Source organism: Pithys albifrons, chromosome 8, assembly GCF_047495875.1.
Source record: "Pithys albifrons albifrons isolate INPA30051 chromosome 8, PitAlb_v1, whole genome shotgun sequence".
Lineage (NCBI taxonomy): Eukaryota > Metazoa > Chordata > Aves > Passeriformes > Thamnophilidae > Pithys > Pithys albifrons.
This window is the reverse complement of record NC_092465.1, coordinates 5,282,767-5,297,258: the sequence shown is the minus strand read 5'-3', so window position 1 is coordinate 5,297,258 and position 14,492 is coordinate 5,282,767. Positions and strand designations below refer to the sequence as shown.

Here is a 14,492-nt window from a genome sequence, read left to right as displayed (position 1 = left end):
TCTCAGAGGAAAGCCTCTCCTAAGTGTAGCTTTCCACAAGTAGTTTCCTATAGTTCACTGACTCAATAAGGTCCTAAAATGGCTTTAAAGAGCAGGGAGGAAGTTGACTGGAGAAGACCTCTTAGTCTTACCAAAATGTGGAAACCATTCTTTTTACCCTCATTCATTATTATACACACACAGTTCCAGAGCTCTGATGGAGAGACATTTCAAGCATAAACAGAAAACAATGTTGATTTTTTCCTTTTACTAAAAAAAAGCTTTGAAAATTAACACTGATGAAAAGGGAAGTGAGAATGACTGACTCATAAAGACAAACTTTTAATTAACAAAACCAATTAATTTAGAATAGATTCCTCCAGCACTGTGCTAGCCTGCAATACAAGTAATTAGACAACCAGAGAAATTTGATGTAGGAATTTCTTTGCAAAATAAATTTAGCTCAAGCACCAACATTTGGTGAAACAAATCGAAGTTTGTTTCATTGAACCATTTTTTTCATCAGTGCTTCTTTAAATTTATCCACCAACTCCTGAATCCTTTGACTACTTACTTATCAAGCTACTACTACAGGAAGGATGAAACTTTCAAAACCTTGGAGAAACAGGTGAATGAAATTCTTTCCATCATCATTCTATAAAAAAAATATCACAGGCTTCTACTGATTTCTATAAAGTCACCCCATTTGCCCCTCTTAAGCCCTGGCAGCACGGGAGGCCACTCAGCACTCTCCAGCCTTTACAGTTCATCCTGCTATTCCAAAGTTTATTGAAAACCATCATCCCACATCCTCTCTGTCATCCCTCCCAAACTTCTGACAAAATGTGAGCTGGGCCAATAAACTTTAACATATTTATTGTTGGTCAATGATTTAATATCTTCTTTGACTGCTAATAGCTGTAAATATCTTATTATCCTCCTGGGATGAGCATACTTGGTCCTGCCTTTCCCAAAAAGCACAATAGAGAGAAGTTTATTTAACATCACTTGTTTTGTGTCTATAGTAACAGTATGAGAAAATCTGGGGTGATCTCTTTCAATAAGTTCACAATTTTGTGTGGAGGAGAAAAAAACATGGAGTTGAAGAAACAACACTGAAGTCAAGAAGGTTCAAGAAATCCTTACAGATAACAATAATTAATGCACTATTGGTAAATATAAGTAATTTATCAGCACGAACTAACTATACATTAGAAAAGAAACATAATTTAGAGTTTTGACAGTGTTGTGAAGGAGATCATAGAATCATTTAGATTACAAGGGACCTCAGGAAATCATGTAGTGATTCAACCTCCTGCAATTTCTTTGGCATTTTTAACATTGCTGTTCCAAGATCTAAAATTTAGCAATATGTTTTGTAAAACAGAATTTCCTTTATTTATCAACAACACAAAACAGCAATGTCTGTGGAACCTCAACCTCTTTATATGCATACAACTATTTTTGACAAAAGCCTAAAACTAACAATTTCCCTCTTGTTCTTTGGTGCAAGTAGTAAATTTTATTCTTCTCCACTGAAGTTGCCATGTGAGTATGGAATTCAAATAGAAAGACAGAACAAAAAACAAAAGGCATTCTGGTTAAAGGGCATGTTAAAGAGAGTGCTGTGGTTCAAGTGTTCTCCAAGCACCCACAAAGAGGAGTCAGGACAATTCATGTACTCTCTTCACATCACAATTCCCATCACAATTCCCTTCATATAGCACAGAATAGAAAACTGGTGGAAAAAGAAGTGTTATAAAGCAGATGTGTTTGTTTCCACATGAATGAACAACTCTCAGAGCAAACTACCATAATCTAAAAATTACTTCCAGCAGCACATATTTATATATTCCTTTCATATTCATACTGCTTTCACTGAATAACAGCTAAGCCCATTCTTTATTTTCTAATAAAAACTAATTCTCCTGAAGGCATATAGATATATTATTGCTTAGACTGTCAAAAAATTGGCTTTTATTTCCTTGTGCTAGTTTTAATACTTGCTTCTATTTCTATTGTGAATAACCACATAACTATTCCTTATTCACATTTTCCATGCCATTTATAATTTCACAGGCTGCCATCATACAAAAGTCTGTCTATAAGTTGTATTCCAAGCAGCATCAGCCTACCTTTCCTCAGACCAAAACATTTCCCACACCCTGACCAGCCTGTCAAGCTTTCTCAATATCTTTTCTATGATCTCTGTACAGTTTTCAAGACGTGGGAGTGATATAGATTTATAGAGCACCACAGTTCAGTATCTGTAGCTCTTTATTCCTTTCCTAATCATTTCCAGCAATGCATTTTCTTTTGATGCCAGCAACTCACAGAACTGGCATCTTCACCAACTGGCCAGCCTTTTGCATTATTTAATTGATTCCACTGCTGGTTGCTTGTCAACCTTTCTTACAGCACTGAGCACAGATATACATGTGTCACTCGGTCATCAGTTTACTTCTTGACTGCTCTCCAATGTTATTTAAACAAAACATTTGTATTTCTTGACGAGTTACCCTTAAAAAAACCTCAGACATTCCATCACCAGCTGACAAATGAACAGTTACTCTGACAGCCTCTGAATATGCTCCTTCACTGTGGACCAACTTACCCTCCCCATTAACTTCATATTGAACCTGTCCCTTCGTGGCATCGGATTTTAATGAGACAAAGTTTGATCTTACACTTTAATGGTGCACAACATGATTAAATTCTGCCTACACCTTCAAATATGTGCACTGCAGTTACATCAAAGGGTACTTTTAAACTGCTGACAATCGATTCCCACTCAGATTTCAAACCAGCTATAGATCTAATCCTCTGCTCACTGTCAACTATTTCAATAGCGCTGCTTTCATAAGGCCAAAGATCCTCCTGCTGTGGTCAGCCAGGTTAAAATCCTCACACCACCTGATCATATCTGATTATTTTAGCACTGATCTTGGCAATTTGCAGGTTAGGACTGATCAGATAATGTGTGCTTTAAAATAAATATTTATTTCCTCTAAACATTATTTCTATTTCAGTTTGTAATCAATCACTTCAAGAATTAGTACACTACCTAACAAAAATTTGCATATTTTACATGAAGGTAAATAAACAAGAATATTATTAGGGCAAAGTTAGCACAATTCTTCATGATGTGCCACTGTACTGAGTGTGATAACTTCATGGTTATTCTGAATCTCTTGCTATCAGCTATTAGGGACAAAAAAGCAAGATGAGTCCACCCTCAAACAGGGAATAGTTACACACCTGAACCAGCTGCCCAAAAAGTTGGAGACATTAAGAGTGTGTGTAAGTTCAAATGTCACCTAGAAGAACTCATGCAACATGAATAAGTCAAAGCCTTTAAAGCACAAAAAGACCATTTCAGGTTGAAAAATCCCTGAGTTCCAGGCTACTGGAAGCCTGTATGGGAGGAGCATGGCTGCTGCCTTTGAGGTTTTGAAGTAAAAAAGAATGTACACAGGGTTGAGATAAAATCTCACAGTAACAAATATTTTTTAAAACCTCCCCATCTTTAGCTACACTTCTGTAAAAAGTTATTTATTTCAAACAGCTGGCAGTCTGGGCCTCAAAAGAATATTGTAACAAAACAGTGCTATGAAGTTCAATGTTTTCCATTTTTTATTTACAAAAGAGCCCAGTGGTACCAATATACTTTATATTCAACAGTTACTATACTGCTTGTCATGATTTTTAAATACAAATTTCATCTGCAGAAGGAAAAATAATTTCACATCCACGTTTGGCTTTTTTGTTTTTTTTCCTTTTAATTCAAAGTAATAGCCTTGAGAAATTAACAAAAAAAAAAAAAGAAAAAAAGAAAGGAGGAGGGGGTAGTGTGTGAGAAATTCACAGCTTTTCAGGCTGTGATCCTTCCAATGCACTGTATTTACCCCTCTTATCAGTATCCTTAGTACATCTCTTGGTACAACTTCTTGTGACTAAAATAGAAGACCTTGCTCTTTGCAGGAAGTGGACTTTTAATATAATGGAGTAAGTTGAAAAAAAAAATCTTCCTAGAAACCCTGTGTTTGTTTCTTTACCAACATTCCTGACACACAGCTTTGGTTCTGTGCAGATGAGTGGGGCTCCAGCTCAGATTCCTGATAATCTGCATTAGGGAAAAAGCCTTCCATGATCCCCTGTGCTTTACTGACAGATGAACTTATCAGCCCCACAAATATTTCATTGCACCTTCACTACCTTAAATTAGCATCTGTCCTAGATTGGCTGAAATACTGTTGCTTTAGGCTACAGGAATTTATTTAGCTCTGCTCTACTTTATTTCAATCAAAGTAACTTGCATGATACATATTGAAAGCTAATCAAGTTTCACCTGCATTGGTGACCCAGATGTGGATCTATGGAGATGAAACTACAAAATGTTCATCCTTCAGTGTTATATTTATACTGACATTTTCCAGTGTAAATCTACTGTTAATTTTATTTTGGTATTCTAACCTGTATGATATCTTTTTCATTTAATGCAAAATAACTACGAATTCAAAAGAAAATTAAGAAATAACAGCATAGTATCACCATTTTTCTGCAGCTCAAATAAAACAAGGTGCTGGACATTCAGAGAAAAAAATCTCTTCCATTGAAAGAGAATAATTTAGAACCCAAAAGGCCTATCATGAAATCAGACTCTGGTGTTTTCTACATCATAAAATAAAAGTTGCAATTACACAACTTGGTATTTGAACTTCTTGGTTCTGGCAAATAACAGCTGAAAACTCTTCTAACAGCTTTTACTTGCCTTGAGGCCAAGATATCTGTGACTGTGGAATACTGACTGATCTCCCGAGGCTACAGAATCTCTCCAAAGATGCTGCCTTGCCCCAGTCCAAACAGAAAACAGTTGTTCTTTTTCTAACAGCAAGAAAAAGCTAAGGGGAACTCCACTCTGAAAACACCAAATAAGGAACAAATCCTAAAATTCAGGAAGTGATACAAAAAAATTACAAAAAATCTTCCCCTCCAAAAAAAACCCCAACCCCCCCAAAAAACATTACTAGAAAGGGGCGTGCAGAGGTGCATATTTGCTTCATATTTTAAGATCCTGGGTATTTGTATTCTTTTGTCCAGAAGTCAGACAGCTTTGTTAGAACAGTACCCTGTACTAAAAAGTAAATTCTTAAAAATTAGAGAAATAAGAGACTTATTTCAGAAAGTAATAAAGTCCAAGGAACTTGATATCCTCTGAGAAACAGTAACACTCTTCTTCAGTATACGTTCATTATTATTTTAAGATAAAGCCATCAGAAAAATGTATATTGATAATGTCACATAGTTTGGGGTAGATGAGGACACTGTGAGTCCTTATCAGTTGCCATCATGCTTTGACTCCCAAACCAGCAGTGAGGCCTGGTCATCACTCTCCTGTTTTCCATAAGTGCCATTAGAGATCATTCTTCATATCTTTTGACTACCAGTGTGCAGGGAGAATTTCCCTTGCTGGCACTCATTGACATCAGAGCTACATCCATAGATTTCTGTGTATAAGTGATGCAGAATGAGGTTTCAAGACATTTACAAAGCCATAGAAAATTGTCAGGATCTAATGTTTTCAAATCAGGATTGCTCAGAACCTACTGGCATAAAAGTCTAAATGGCATACTGAGCATTACAAGCCCTGGGTGAGCAGAAAAACAAAGTATTTCTCAATATCAAAAAAACCCCAAGTATACATAAAATGAATTTTCAAGTAGCTGCTATTAATATCAACTTTTTGACAGAAGAGTTGAAATTTATCCAGAGAACATGGAATTATTTGGTGATCAACATCCAGAGGTAATTTTACTTTCCTATATTTCTGTACCAAATAATCACCATCTTTTGAAAATTGGCATTTAGCAGAGTACATCCTAAGCTATATATATAGATATAGATATATACACTCCATACAAATGTCTGCCACATGGGTTCCATGTACCTGATTTGCCATTCAAAGCAAATTCATGTACAGATATTGATATATTAAAAAAAAAAATCTATGTCCCCTCCCCACAGGAACAATAATTAATTATTCTATAAATAATACAGATATTTATATCTAAAAGGAATACTTATTTCCCCTGTCATAACAACAGCAATTAATTACTCTACAAAGAGTCACCTTGTGGCTGACGACTTGGATGGTAGATCTGAAGATCAAATGGCTGAGCACTCGTTTTTTGGATTACACTGACATTTTGGCCAGTCCATTTATTGGCTTTGGCCAGTGTATTGGTTCTCCAGTCTGTCCAATACACTTCACTCCCATACAAAGAGACAGCAAAAGGGTGAGAAAGGTACTCGTGACCTCGGATGATCTCCAGCATGCCGGTTCCATCGTACAGCGCAGAGTAAATGGCATCTGACCTGCAAGAGAGCCCCAAATTCAAGACTGCATAAAAATGAACTAAAAATCACACAACAATTATTACTCTTACATACTGATAAAACCAAAGGATGTTCACAGTGCAACCTTTTATTTCAGAGATGATTTGGTTTATATTAATAATTTAACTAGAGAAATGAAATACTGGTTTGCTTGTATAATGTTTTAATTTACCTTCATGTTGTAAAAGATACAACAGGAAGATCAATTCCAGGTGAACTTGCAGAAAAAAATAGTTAACTAGGCTGGGCCTTCCATGGATAAGTGTCAGGGAGGACACAAGAGAACTGCTCTCAGGCACAGGGAGTCTGGAGCCATGGATGACACCAGAGCTGGCAGGGCAGAGGCTTAATCCCTGCCCCTCAAAGAGGTGAGAACAGCAGATCCCAGGGGTGGGAATCCAAGTCACCAGGCAAGTCTGTGGTGACAATCCAGGGTCAAGCCAGAAAGCCACTCTGTGAGTTGGGATCTGGACCAAGAGAGTCCATTTCCAGGGAGTGATTTATATCCATGGTGCACATAATAAATTCCACTTTCCACTATAGTTCACATTTCTATATGCAAGACCAGGGTTTACAAAGAGATAATAAGGAAGCTGTTTTCACTTTACCTGGCATCTGTCCACACTATTCTTTTTTCAAAGTGATCTACAGTGAGGCCATTAGGCCAGGCTCCAGTATCCATATCTTTATATATGATCTTTCTTTCTGCTCCACTCATGGAAGCAGATTCAATGCGAGGAAAATTGGCATCCCAGTCAGTCCAAAACAAAATCCTGGTAAGAGGAAAAGGAAAATGAAAGGGATAAAAGAAAATAATAAAGCACAAAAATAATCTGAAATAGTTTAATAAAACAATAGCTGGAAAAAAGGTTCAAACATTTACATGCTTTAAATAAAGGGAAGAAACATAGATCAATTTGGACAACTATAAAAATTCCTTGAACTAAAATGGTAACATGAAGGTAATATTATTTTATCATTAGTGTTAGAGCAATCATGAAATTAAAAAAGTTTTCTAAAAACTGTAAGCTTGATAGCATTCCCTTTTTCATGTCCATTTATACAAGTAACAGCTTGTCTTGTCTTCCCTCTATAATTAGAAACCCAGCTCATTAAAAGAAATTTTAATGAGACCATTTGAAAGCAATCCACAGATGAGAAAGATGGGAAGGGAGAATGGGAAGAAAGGTGATTTGAGGTAGCAGGGATGAAGGAACAGGTTAAACCAGAGACTTTTATCTACTATTAAGAATTTTTGTATGTCAATAATGAATTTTATGTAGATTAGTCCCAAGAAAACTACAAAGATGTGTTGTATTGTTGGCACCCTCAGTTCTGTACTATCTCCACTGTCTCTCCATAAGGAGCTCTTTCACCTGTATAACCAAAGTAGTATCTTAGGAGACAGAAGCAGTGTCACCTAAAGGCCAAAAATACACTCTAACTCTTCTTAGCTTATTAAGCTTTCAACAACACAAGGACTTTTTTTACATGTTCAAGGAAAATAATACTTTTATAAGAAAACTTCTGATTCGTTGTAAAGAACTAATGACAGAGATTCAGACTGTAATAAAACTTGTGATAAGTTTTCATATTTCCCACTAGAAGACCTTCAACCTTAACAGCCAGAGAGGATAAGGCTACATGATGCTGTTTGTCTTAGTGCTGAGTTTCTGCCTGTGTAGACCCATGTGGCCACATGTTTATGTATTGGTATTTATTTTAAATACATCTGTACTTGTGCAGACTGAGGATATGTGCTCAGTCTCACTGCAGGTTGGACCAGAGCTATGGAGCCACACCTCTGCTGGGATTCTGCATTTGTGCTGTCCTAACACAACCCTTTTCTTTGAATCACTGTTTGTTTATTCATATTTATTTGTGAAAAGATTGAGGAGCTATTCCTATCCATGTTCAAAAATTATATTCTTTCCTTACTTGTAACATAAAGCAGCATGAACTGCTTCCAGTTTTTCAAGAGGCAGTCTTCAGTCTTCAGTTTCAGCAAGAGTGGTGATTTGATTTTTTTTCTCTTTCAACCATTTAATTTGAACAGCTTCTTTGCCAATTTTTTTGCCAACAGGATGCCTCTTTTTACAGATCTCTATAGATAAACGATGCACTCTGTAAATAAGCTTTCTAGCATCTCAGTTGAGAGGGTGATATTCTTACTCATTAAAGCATGTACAGCCTAATTCACAATTTAGGTCCCAGAGAGACCTCAGGTGTCAGAGTTTGGGACCTGTATTTATTTATTTATGCTCACTACTTTGTTTCTGAAAGAAATATTCAGTGAAGACATGACAGACCATAGTAAATTCCTAAACAAAATTAGATATCATGACTGCAAACTCAAAATTTGTATTATTTTTGGCCACATTTTTTTGTGGTTGGTTGGTTTTGTTATTTAATTTTTTTTTTTCCTCTCTGAAAGAACAATAATTATGAGAAGATGATGTAGCTATTGACTATCACCTAATATTCTGGTTTTTAAAATATCTCTAATGAATAGGTAGAAACAATACTGACAGAAGCTGGCAAACATTCTCTCAACTTCAAACATGGAAAATCAAATACAAAAGGTGGGATTTCCCTCAGTCAACTGTTAATCTTCCAGTAACATCTGAGCTGCATTTTTATAGTCCCACCAAAAATAATTTAGTTTCTAAGTGAGACAAATCACCTGAGAAACACTTAAATCTGTTCATTAACCACACAGGAAGGTTAGACCAAAGTCACCAGTTGCTCTCAGCCACATTAAAAAATTAAATGAAACAACCACATGGGAAAGGAAGCAATTTGCCAACCAACAGCTCCCTGTGTCTCTTGATTTACCTTTTTTAACCCTTTTCACTGGGACAAAACACACTAAAAATGGATTGTTTACCATTCAAAAAATACTTTCAGGAACTATTCAAGATGAGTCAGAAACTATAACTCATAGTAAAATAGGAAATCAAACAATCTTGCATTTAAACCTCTAACTTTAAAATACTTTGCAACACGAATAAGTGGTGTTTTTATAGTTACCCATATCTGGGATCCAAAGCAATAGCCCTTGGATGTTCCATAGCTCCAGCTATTAATGTTGTTCTCAAAGTGCCATCTAGTTTTGCTACTTCAATTTGGTCCAAATTGCTGTCTATCCAGTATATGTTTCCTGCAATCCAATCTACAGTCAGACCTTCAGGGGTGGCCAGGCCATGTTGCACTACAACCTCAATGGCACTAACACCTTAAAAATAAAAGAGTAAGAAAAAACAAGAGAAAGCAAAAAGGAGTCTTAAAGAAATAATACAATGTCTGGCATAGTGAGCATGGACATACAAGTATATCCTATGTTCTTGGAGTGAGTTCTTGATTAATCTGTATCTGACACATAACACTTTGTTCCATACAATATTTTTCTTTACAAATGAGACAGGACATTGAAAACAAGCATAATTTTGGCAGTGACACAAATAAAATTTATTCCACAGTAATGGAATATTTTAGGTCTCCAATGCTTTAGTAAGTAAAACTAAAATCATACATGTCAGAGAATATTTGTGTGCATACATAAATGAACTTTTACAGAATTAGGTTAAACATCTTTATGCCTGTCAGCTCATGCAGGAATGAAAGCACTGGAACATACACTTCAACAAAGAACATTTTGTAGAAACTTTTTCCTATATATTATGATGTTACATTGAGCTATAGGCCATCACTAGGTCACCAGGGCAAAGAAAAAATCTTTCTGAATGCTATAAAATTTTGATGCAGAATCTCTCACCTAGTGAGAGCAGATAATTTATCAGACATCCTATAAATTCCTATACTTTTTTAATAAGACAAAGGTAAATTTAAAAAAGAATATAAATCAATATTGCAGTCATTGGACAGGAAGAAATACCAGCTTTTTGCATTTTCTTCCCCCTATAGCCTATTTCAAAAGGAAGCTTTGATAAGAAAGTCTTTTCTTGTTCAACATCAAGCACAATCCAGATATACCCCTTTTCAAAGGCAGAATAGCATCATAAATTCTGTTTCTGTGCACGGCAGCTCAGTTATGACTGAACAGGTCTAACACCCGGTAACTGCAGCTGTTCTCACTGTTAAGAAAATCAAGATGAAATTCATACCTCCAGTGTCAGAGAGTTTGCCCCTGTAAATTTTGTCCTCTACCACATCTGTCCAGTAGAGCAAACTCTGGCTGAAGTGGAAGTCCAGGGCTATGGTGTTCCTCAGCCCAGGCACCAGGAGGCTGTAGTCGCGCTTGTGAAGGTCGATTTTTCTGATCTCATGTCGAATGGAAAAAATTATGAAAGCCTCAAATGGATCTGGAAACAGAGGATTATACATTTCAAAAGAATAATAAAGAAGATATTGTTACATATTGATGTAAATGACAAGTGGAAGGCAAACAACAGAACACTTAATCAAGAAGACCAGATGATTTAAACAATCCATCTTCTGATAAGGAGTGTTGCAAATACTTTTTTAGCCCTACAGACTTCTCACTTCTAACATTATCTTTGATCCAAACTAGAGATATTAAACATTAAATTTGGACATATCAAACTCAACTATTGAACTGTGTTTTGTAGCCCATAATTTGAGCTTTAAAAAGTCACATTATCAAAATTCAAATCTACTTTCTCAAATGTTTCAGAAACAGTTAATCCATTAGATTGAACATCCTTTCAAATGCCAGTTAGTTGAAAAGTTTTACTAAAAGAGATAGAATGCACCTTTTGAATATACAATGTAGCATGTGTGTTCAGATGAAGTTCTTAAAAAAACCCTCATCACAAACTAACAAGCAAGAAAATTAAACTCGTATGTGATAATTGATACACTTCATCACAAATCCAGCTACCACTACAGTTCTCCTTCCTTTGTTATTCAATTAAAGTTACATGATTTGTGCCAGCGAGTTTATACCAAAACACATATCTGTAAACACACTCTGCATAGGTCAACCATCCTAGGAAATGGAATTTTTTTAATTTTTTATTATATACACGTATATTAGATTAAGGAAGGTTTTACAAACAGGTAGCTGTATTAATGAATAAAAATAAGGAAAAAAAATGGGATTCTGTAAACTGTTGAATCAAGTTGGCATATCCTCTAATAATAATAATAGTTTTTTTCACAGCTATCCTTTCCTGTGGGGAAGTAGTTGGTTTGGTTTTTCCCTCCAGTTCTTTCTCCTAGACCGAAACACAAATTATACTGGGGGTCTTGCTTCCCATATAATTAACCCCATTTCTATAAAAGACAGATGATTGGCTGTTTCTGGCAGTAGGCAGTATTTCATTGTTCTAAAATATTCAAATTAAAAGTTGCACAAATTGCCATCAAGTAGAAAGACGTGTTAATTCCTCTTTTTGAAAATATTAACTTCATTATGTTCTTCTCTTGATACCCATTACACACACGGATTAAATTACCTGTGATGTCTTAAGGTAATCAGGTACCTCGGCAGAGCTGTTTCTGCTCTTGAAGTACTTGTTCAAATCTGGCCTGAACTTTCCAAATGGTAGTACTAATTGTTAAAGCAACAAATGACTTCCTGCAAAGCCATTTTTCCAAGCTCTGAAGTACTTTCATAAAGAACTGACATTAGTCGCTATTTCACAAGTACCAGTTACCTGAACTTGAGAAATACTTGAATGGAACTTCACAATTTCTGATAAATTTATTATGCAATTCCAATGCATAAAACCACATATCATGATATGAACAGTAGTTTCTTTTATATGTCTCAGCAATTAACACCAAAATGGAAAAAAAAGGAAAGTTATGAACAAAAGAAAAGAAACCTATTTTGAATGGGTTTCTTTCATTCAGAACAGACGAAGTAGAGCTTAAGATAAACAACCTACAGTGAAAAGTATCAAGAACATTGATGGAAAGGATCAAAGTTCAATGGGATCTTGACACTCGAAATAAATCTGGCATAACCCTTCCCCTCCCTTTGCCTAAGCTTTGTTGATGGCAGCCTGTGATCCAGTAGCTTCTCCTGAACATGGCTCTTCAAGAATGGGAATCAACAACAGAACCACAAGAAACAAGCAAGTGTTGTAAGAGGTCTAGAAAACAAGGCCTGTCAGGAAACAATGAACAATCTGGAACTTCTTAGTCTAAAAAGATAGAATAAGATGATGAGTGAAAGCACATAAAATTCTCTAAAGACATAGAAAGCTTATGAATTGAACATGGGAAAAATCCTATTTTCTGTATAAATAACAAGTAGGCCAAGGATTAAAGGCTTAAACTGGACCAGGAAGACACAGAAGGACTAGAAAAACAAAAATCTTAGAGTGAGGCACTGAAATATTTCACCCCTGGGAAACTTGGAGTTTACCACTGAGGGTGTCTTGAAGGTCTTGAAAAGCAGATAAAACCGTATTAAAATTAGCCTTTGATCTTCCTTCCAACCTTAACATTCAATGACTCTATAAAAAATGAGCTGTATTTCAGTGAATTAGAATTTTCAGGCTCAACTGAATCAATTATATTTAAAGTTGTGCTGCTGTCAGCCTAAACCCCCCAAAATTTGATGTTTTTTTCTCATTTGATTCCCTTCTAGAAACTGAGAGCAAATATTTTATAATCTAGAAGTTGATTAAGACCATTTTTGTATATTCTCAAATCAATGTAACAGTTCTTGATTACATTCTTTAAAACTTTAAGGAAAATTAACTGCTAATTTCTTAGAGAAAAATCACACATTTTTGTACCTTCTGATTTCATAACTGCACCAAGCTTTTTGACCATATAGGTGAGGTTTCAAATATATGATAGAAACATTAACAGCTCTTAATTACAACAAAATTGACTTTCACACCAGCTAAAACAGATAAAACATACAAAGACATCATCCTCCTTTTTTCAAATATATATGTAGTGATATAAGAGTTCCCACAGCTTAGAATAGGTTGACACTAATTTTTAAACTGTTTCTGATTTCATCTAAAATTTATTATACCAAATTATGAAATATTGAATGTAAACATGAAATTTAAGTATCTTTTAAGAGCAATGTGGTTTTTTTCTGTACGCTTATTATCAACTAAAAGAGTAAACACAATATATTGGCACAACTTATTTTGAAATGTGCTCCAAGAGGAACTATGAAAACATATAATTTGTATTGACTTTCTATCTGAATAAAGGAGCTGTGCAACATACTCTTAGTTCATTCAATACAAATGTAAATGTAAACAAAACATTTAGTCTTTGGGAACTCAGTAATGTAACAATGCCAGAAGAGCAAACTAGACAAAAACAAGAGATACGAAAAGTGAAGAAACTCTGAAGAAAACAACACTGAAAACCCTCAGGAAACAAAGACAATATAACCAGAAATAAGAGAAAACGGCAAACTAAAAAATACTTTGAAAGAGACTTTGAAAGAGAAGCTAAAAAGAAAAGAACTGTTCAACTTTAAGCATTTTGGTTCCATACACTTATTTTATAACTCATTGTATATCTCTGGCAATTCATTAGATTCCTCTAAGAAATACACTACTTGATATGCAAGCAGGGGAAAAAAAAAAGTTCAACTCATATTACTGCATTTTCAGCATTCATTTTTCCATTCCATATCTGACAGACTCATAAAAAATCTTTTTACAATGTTCTGAAAATCTACTGCACACTAAACTCTACATGTTACTGCTGTGGACTAGTGTAATGTTTGCCTGTATATAAGAAACTTATTTTAGATAGGAAAAAAAATGTAGCCAAGGGCAATGTAATCATTTCTCTCTGAGTAATTTTTTTCTCCTGGAAAGCAGATTATTAGTTACTTCTCTATTATAAAACAGACCTAACTCCTGGTTCAAGACATTTTAAATCACTATGGCTATTCTAAGAATTACTTCATACCAAGTGGAATTATTGAAATAGTAGTTTGGCATTTGGGGGACTGCTTATCTTTGCAAGATCATGTTGAACTTTACTTATAATGGTATTATATACGTTTTTTTCTTTAAGTTCATAGAAGTCTTTTGCCCAGAGACAAAAAATGGTATAGACATTTTGAGCCTCACAGACTCACAAATGGAACCAAAATTGTTCTTATTTTACTGAAATGCCATTCACACAGTAAAGAACTCAAGTAT

At 35.2% G+C, this 14,492-nt stretch overlaps 1 protein-coding gene across 1 annotated transcript in view; it reads right to left on the bottom strand.

Annotated features, from left to right (window-relative positions):
- The window catches only part of LRP1B (LDL receptor related protein 1B), a 312,472-nt gene that overhangs the window by 185,763 nt on the left and 112,217 nt on the right, over nt 1-14,492 (bottom strand). The window contains exons 21-24 of the mRNA XM_071562122.1: nt 10,500-10,697; nt 9,406-9,610; nt 6,984-7,148; nt 6,110-6,354 (exon numbers count right to left, since the gene is read on the bottom strand). Of these exons, the coding sequence (XP_071418223.1) occupies nt 6,110-6,354; nt 6,984-7,148; nt 9,406-9,610; nt 10,500-10,697 (813 nt within the window). The remainder of the gene's footprint in view (nt 1-6,109; nt 6,355-6,983; nt 7,149-9,405; nt 9,611-10,499; nt 10,698-14,492) is intronic.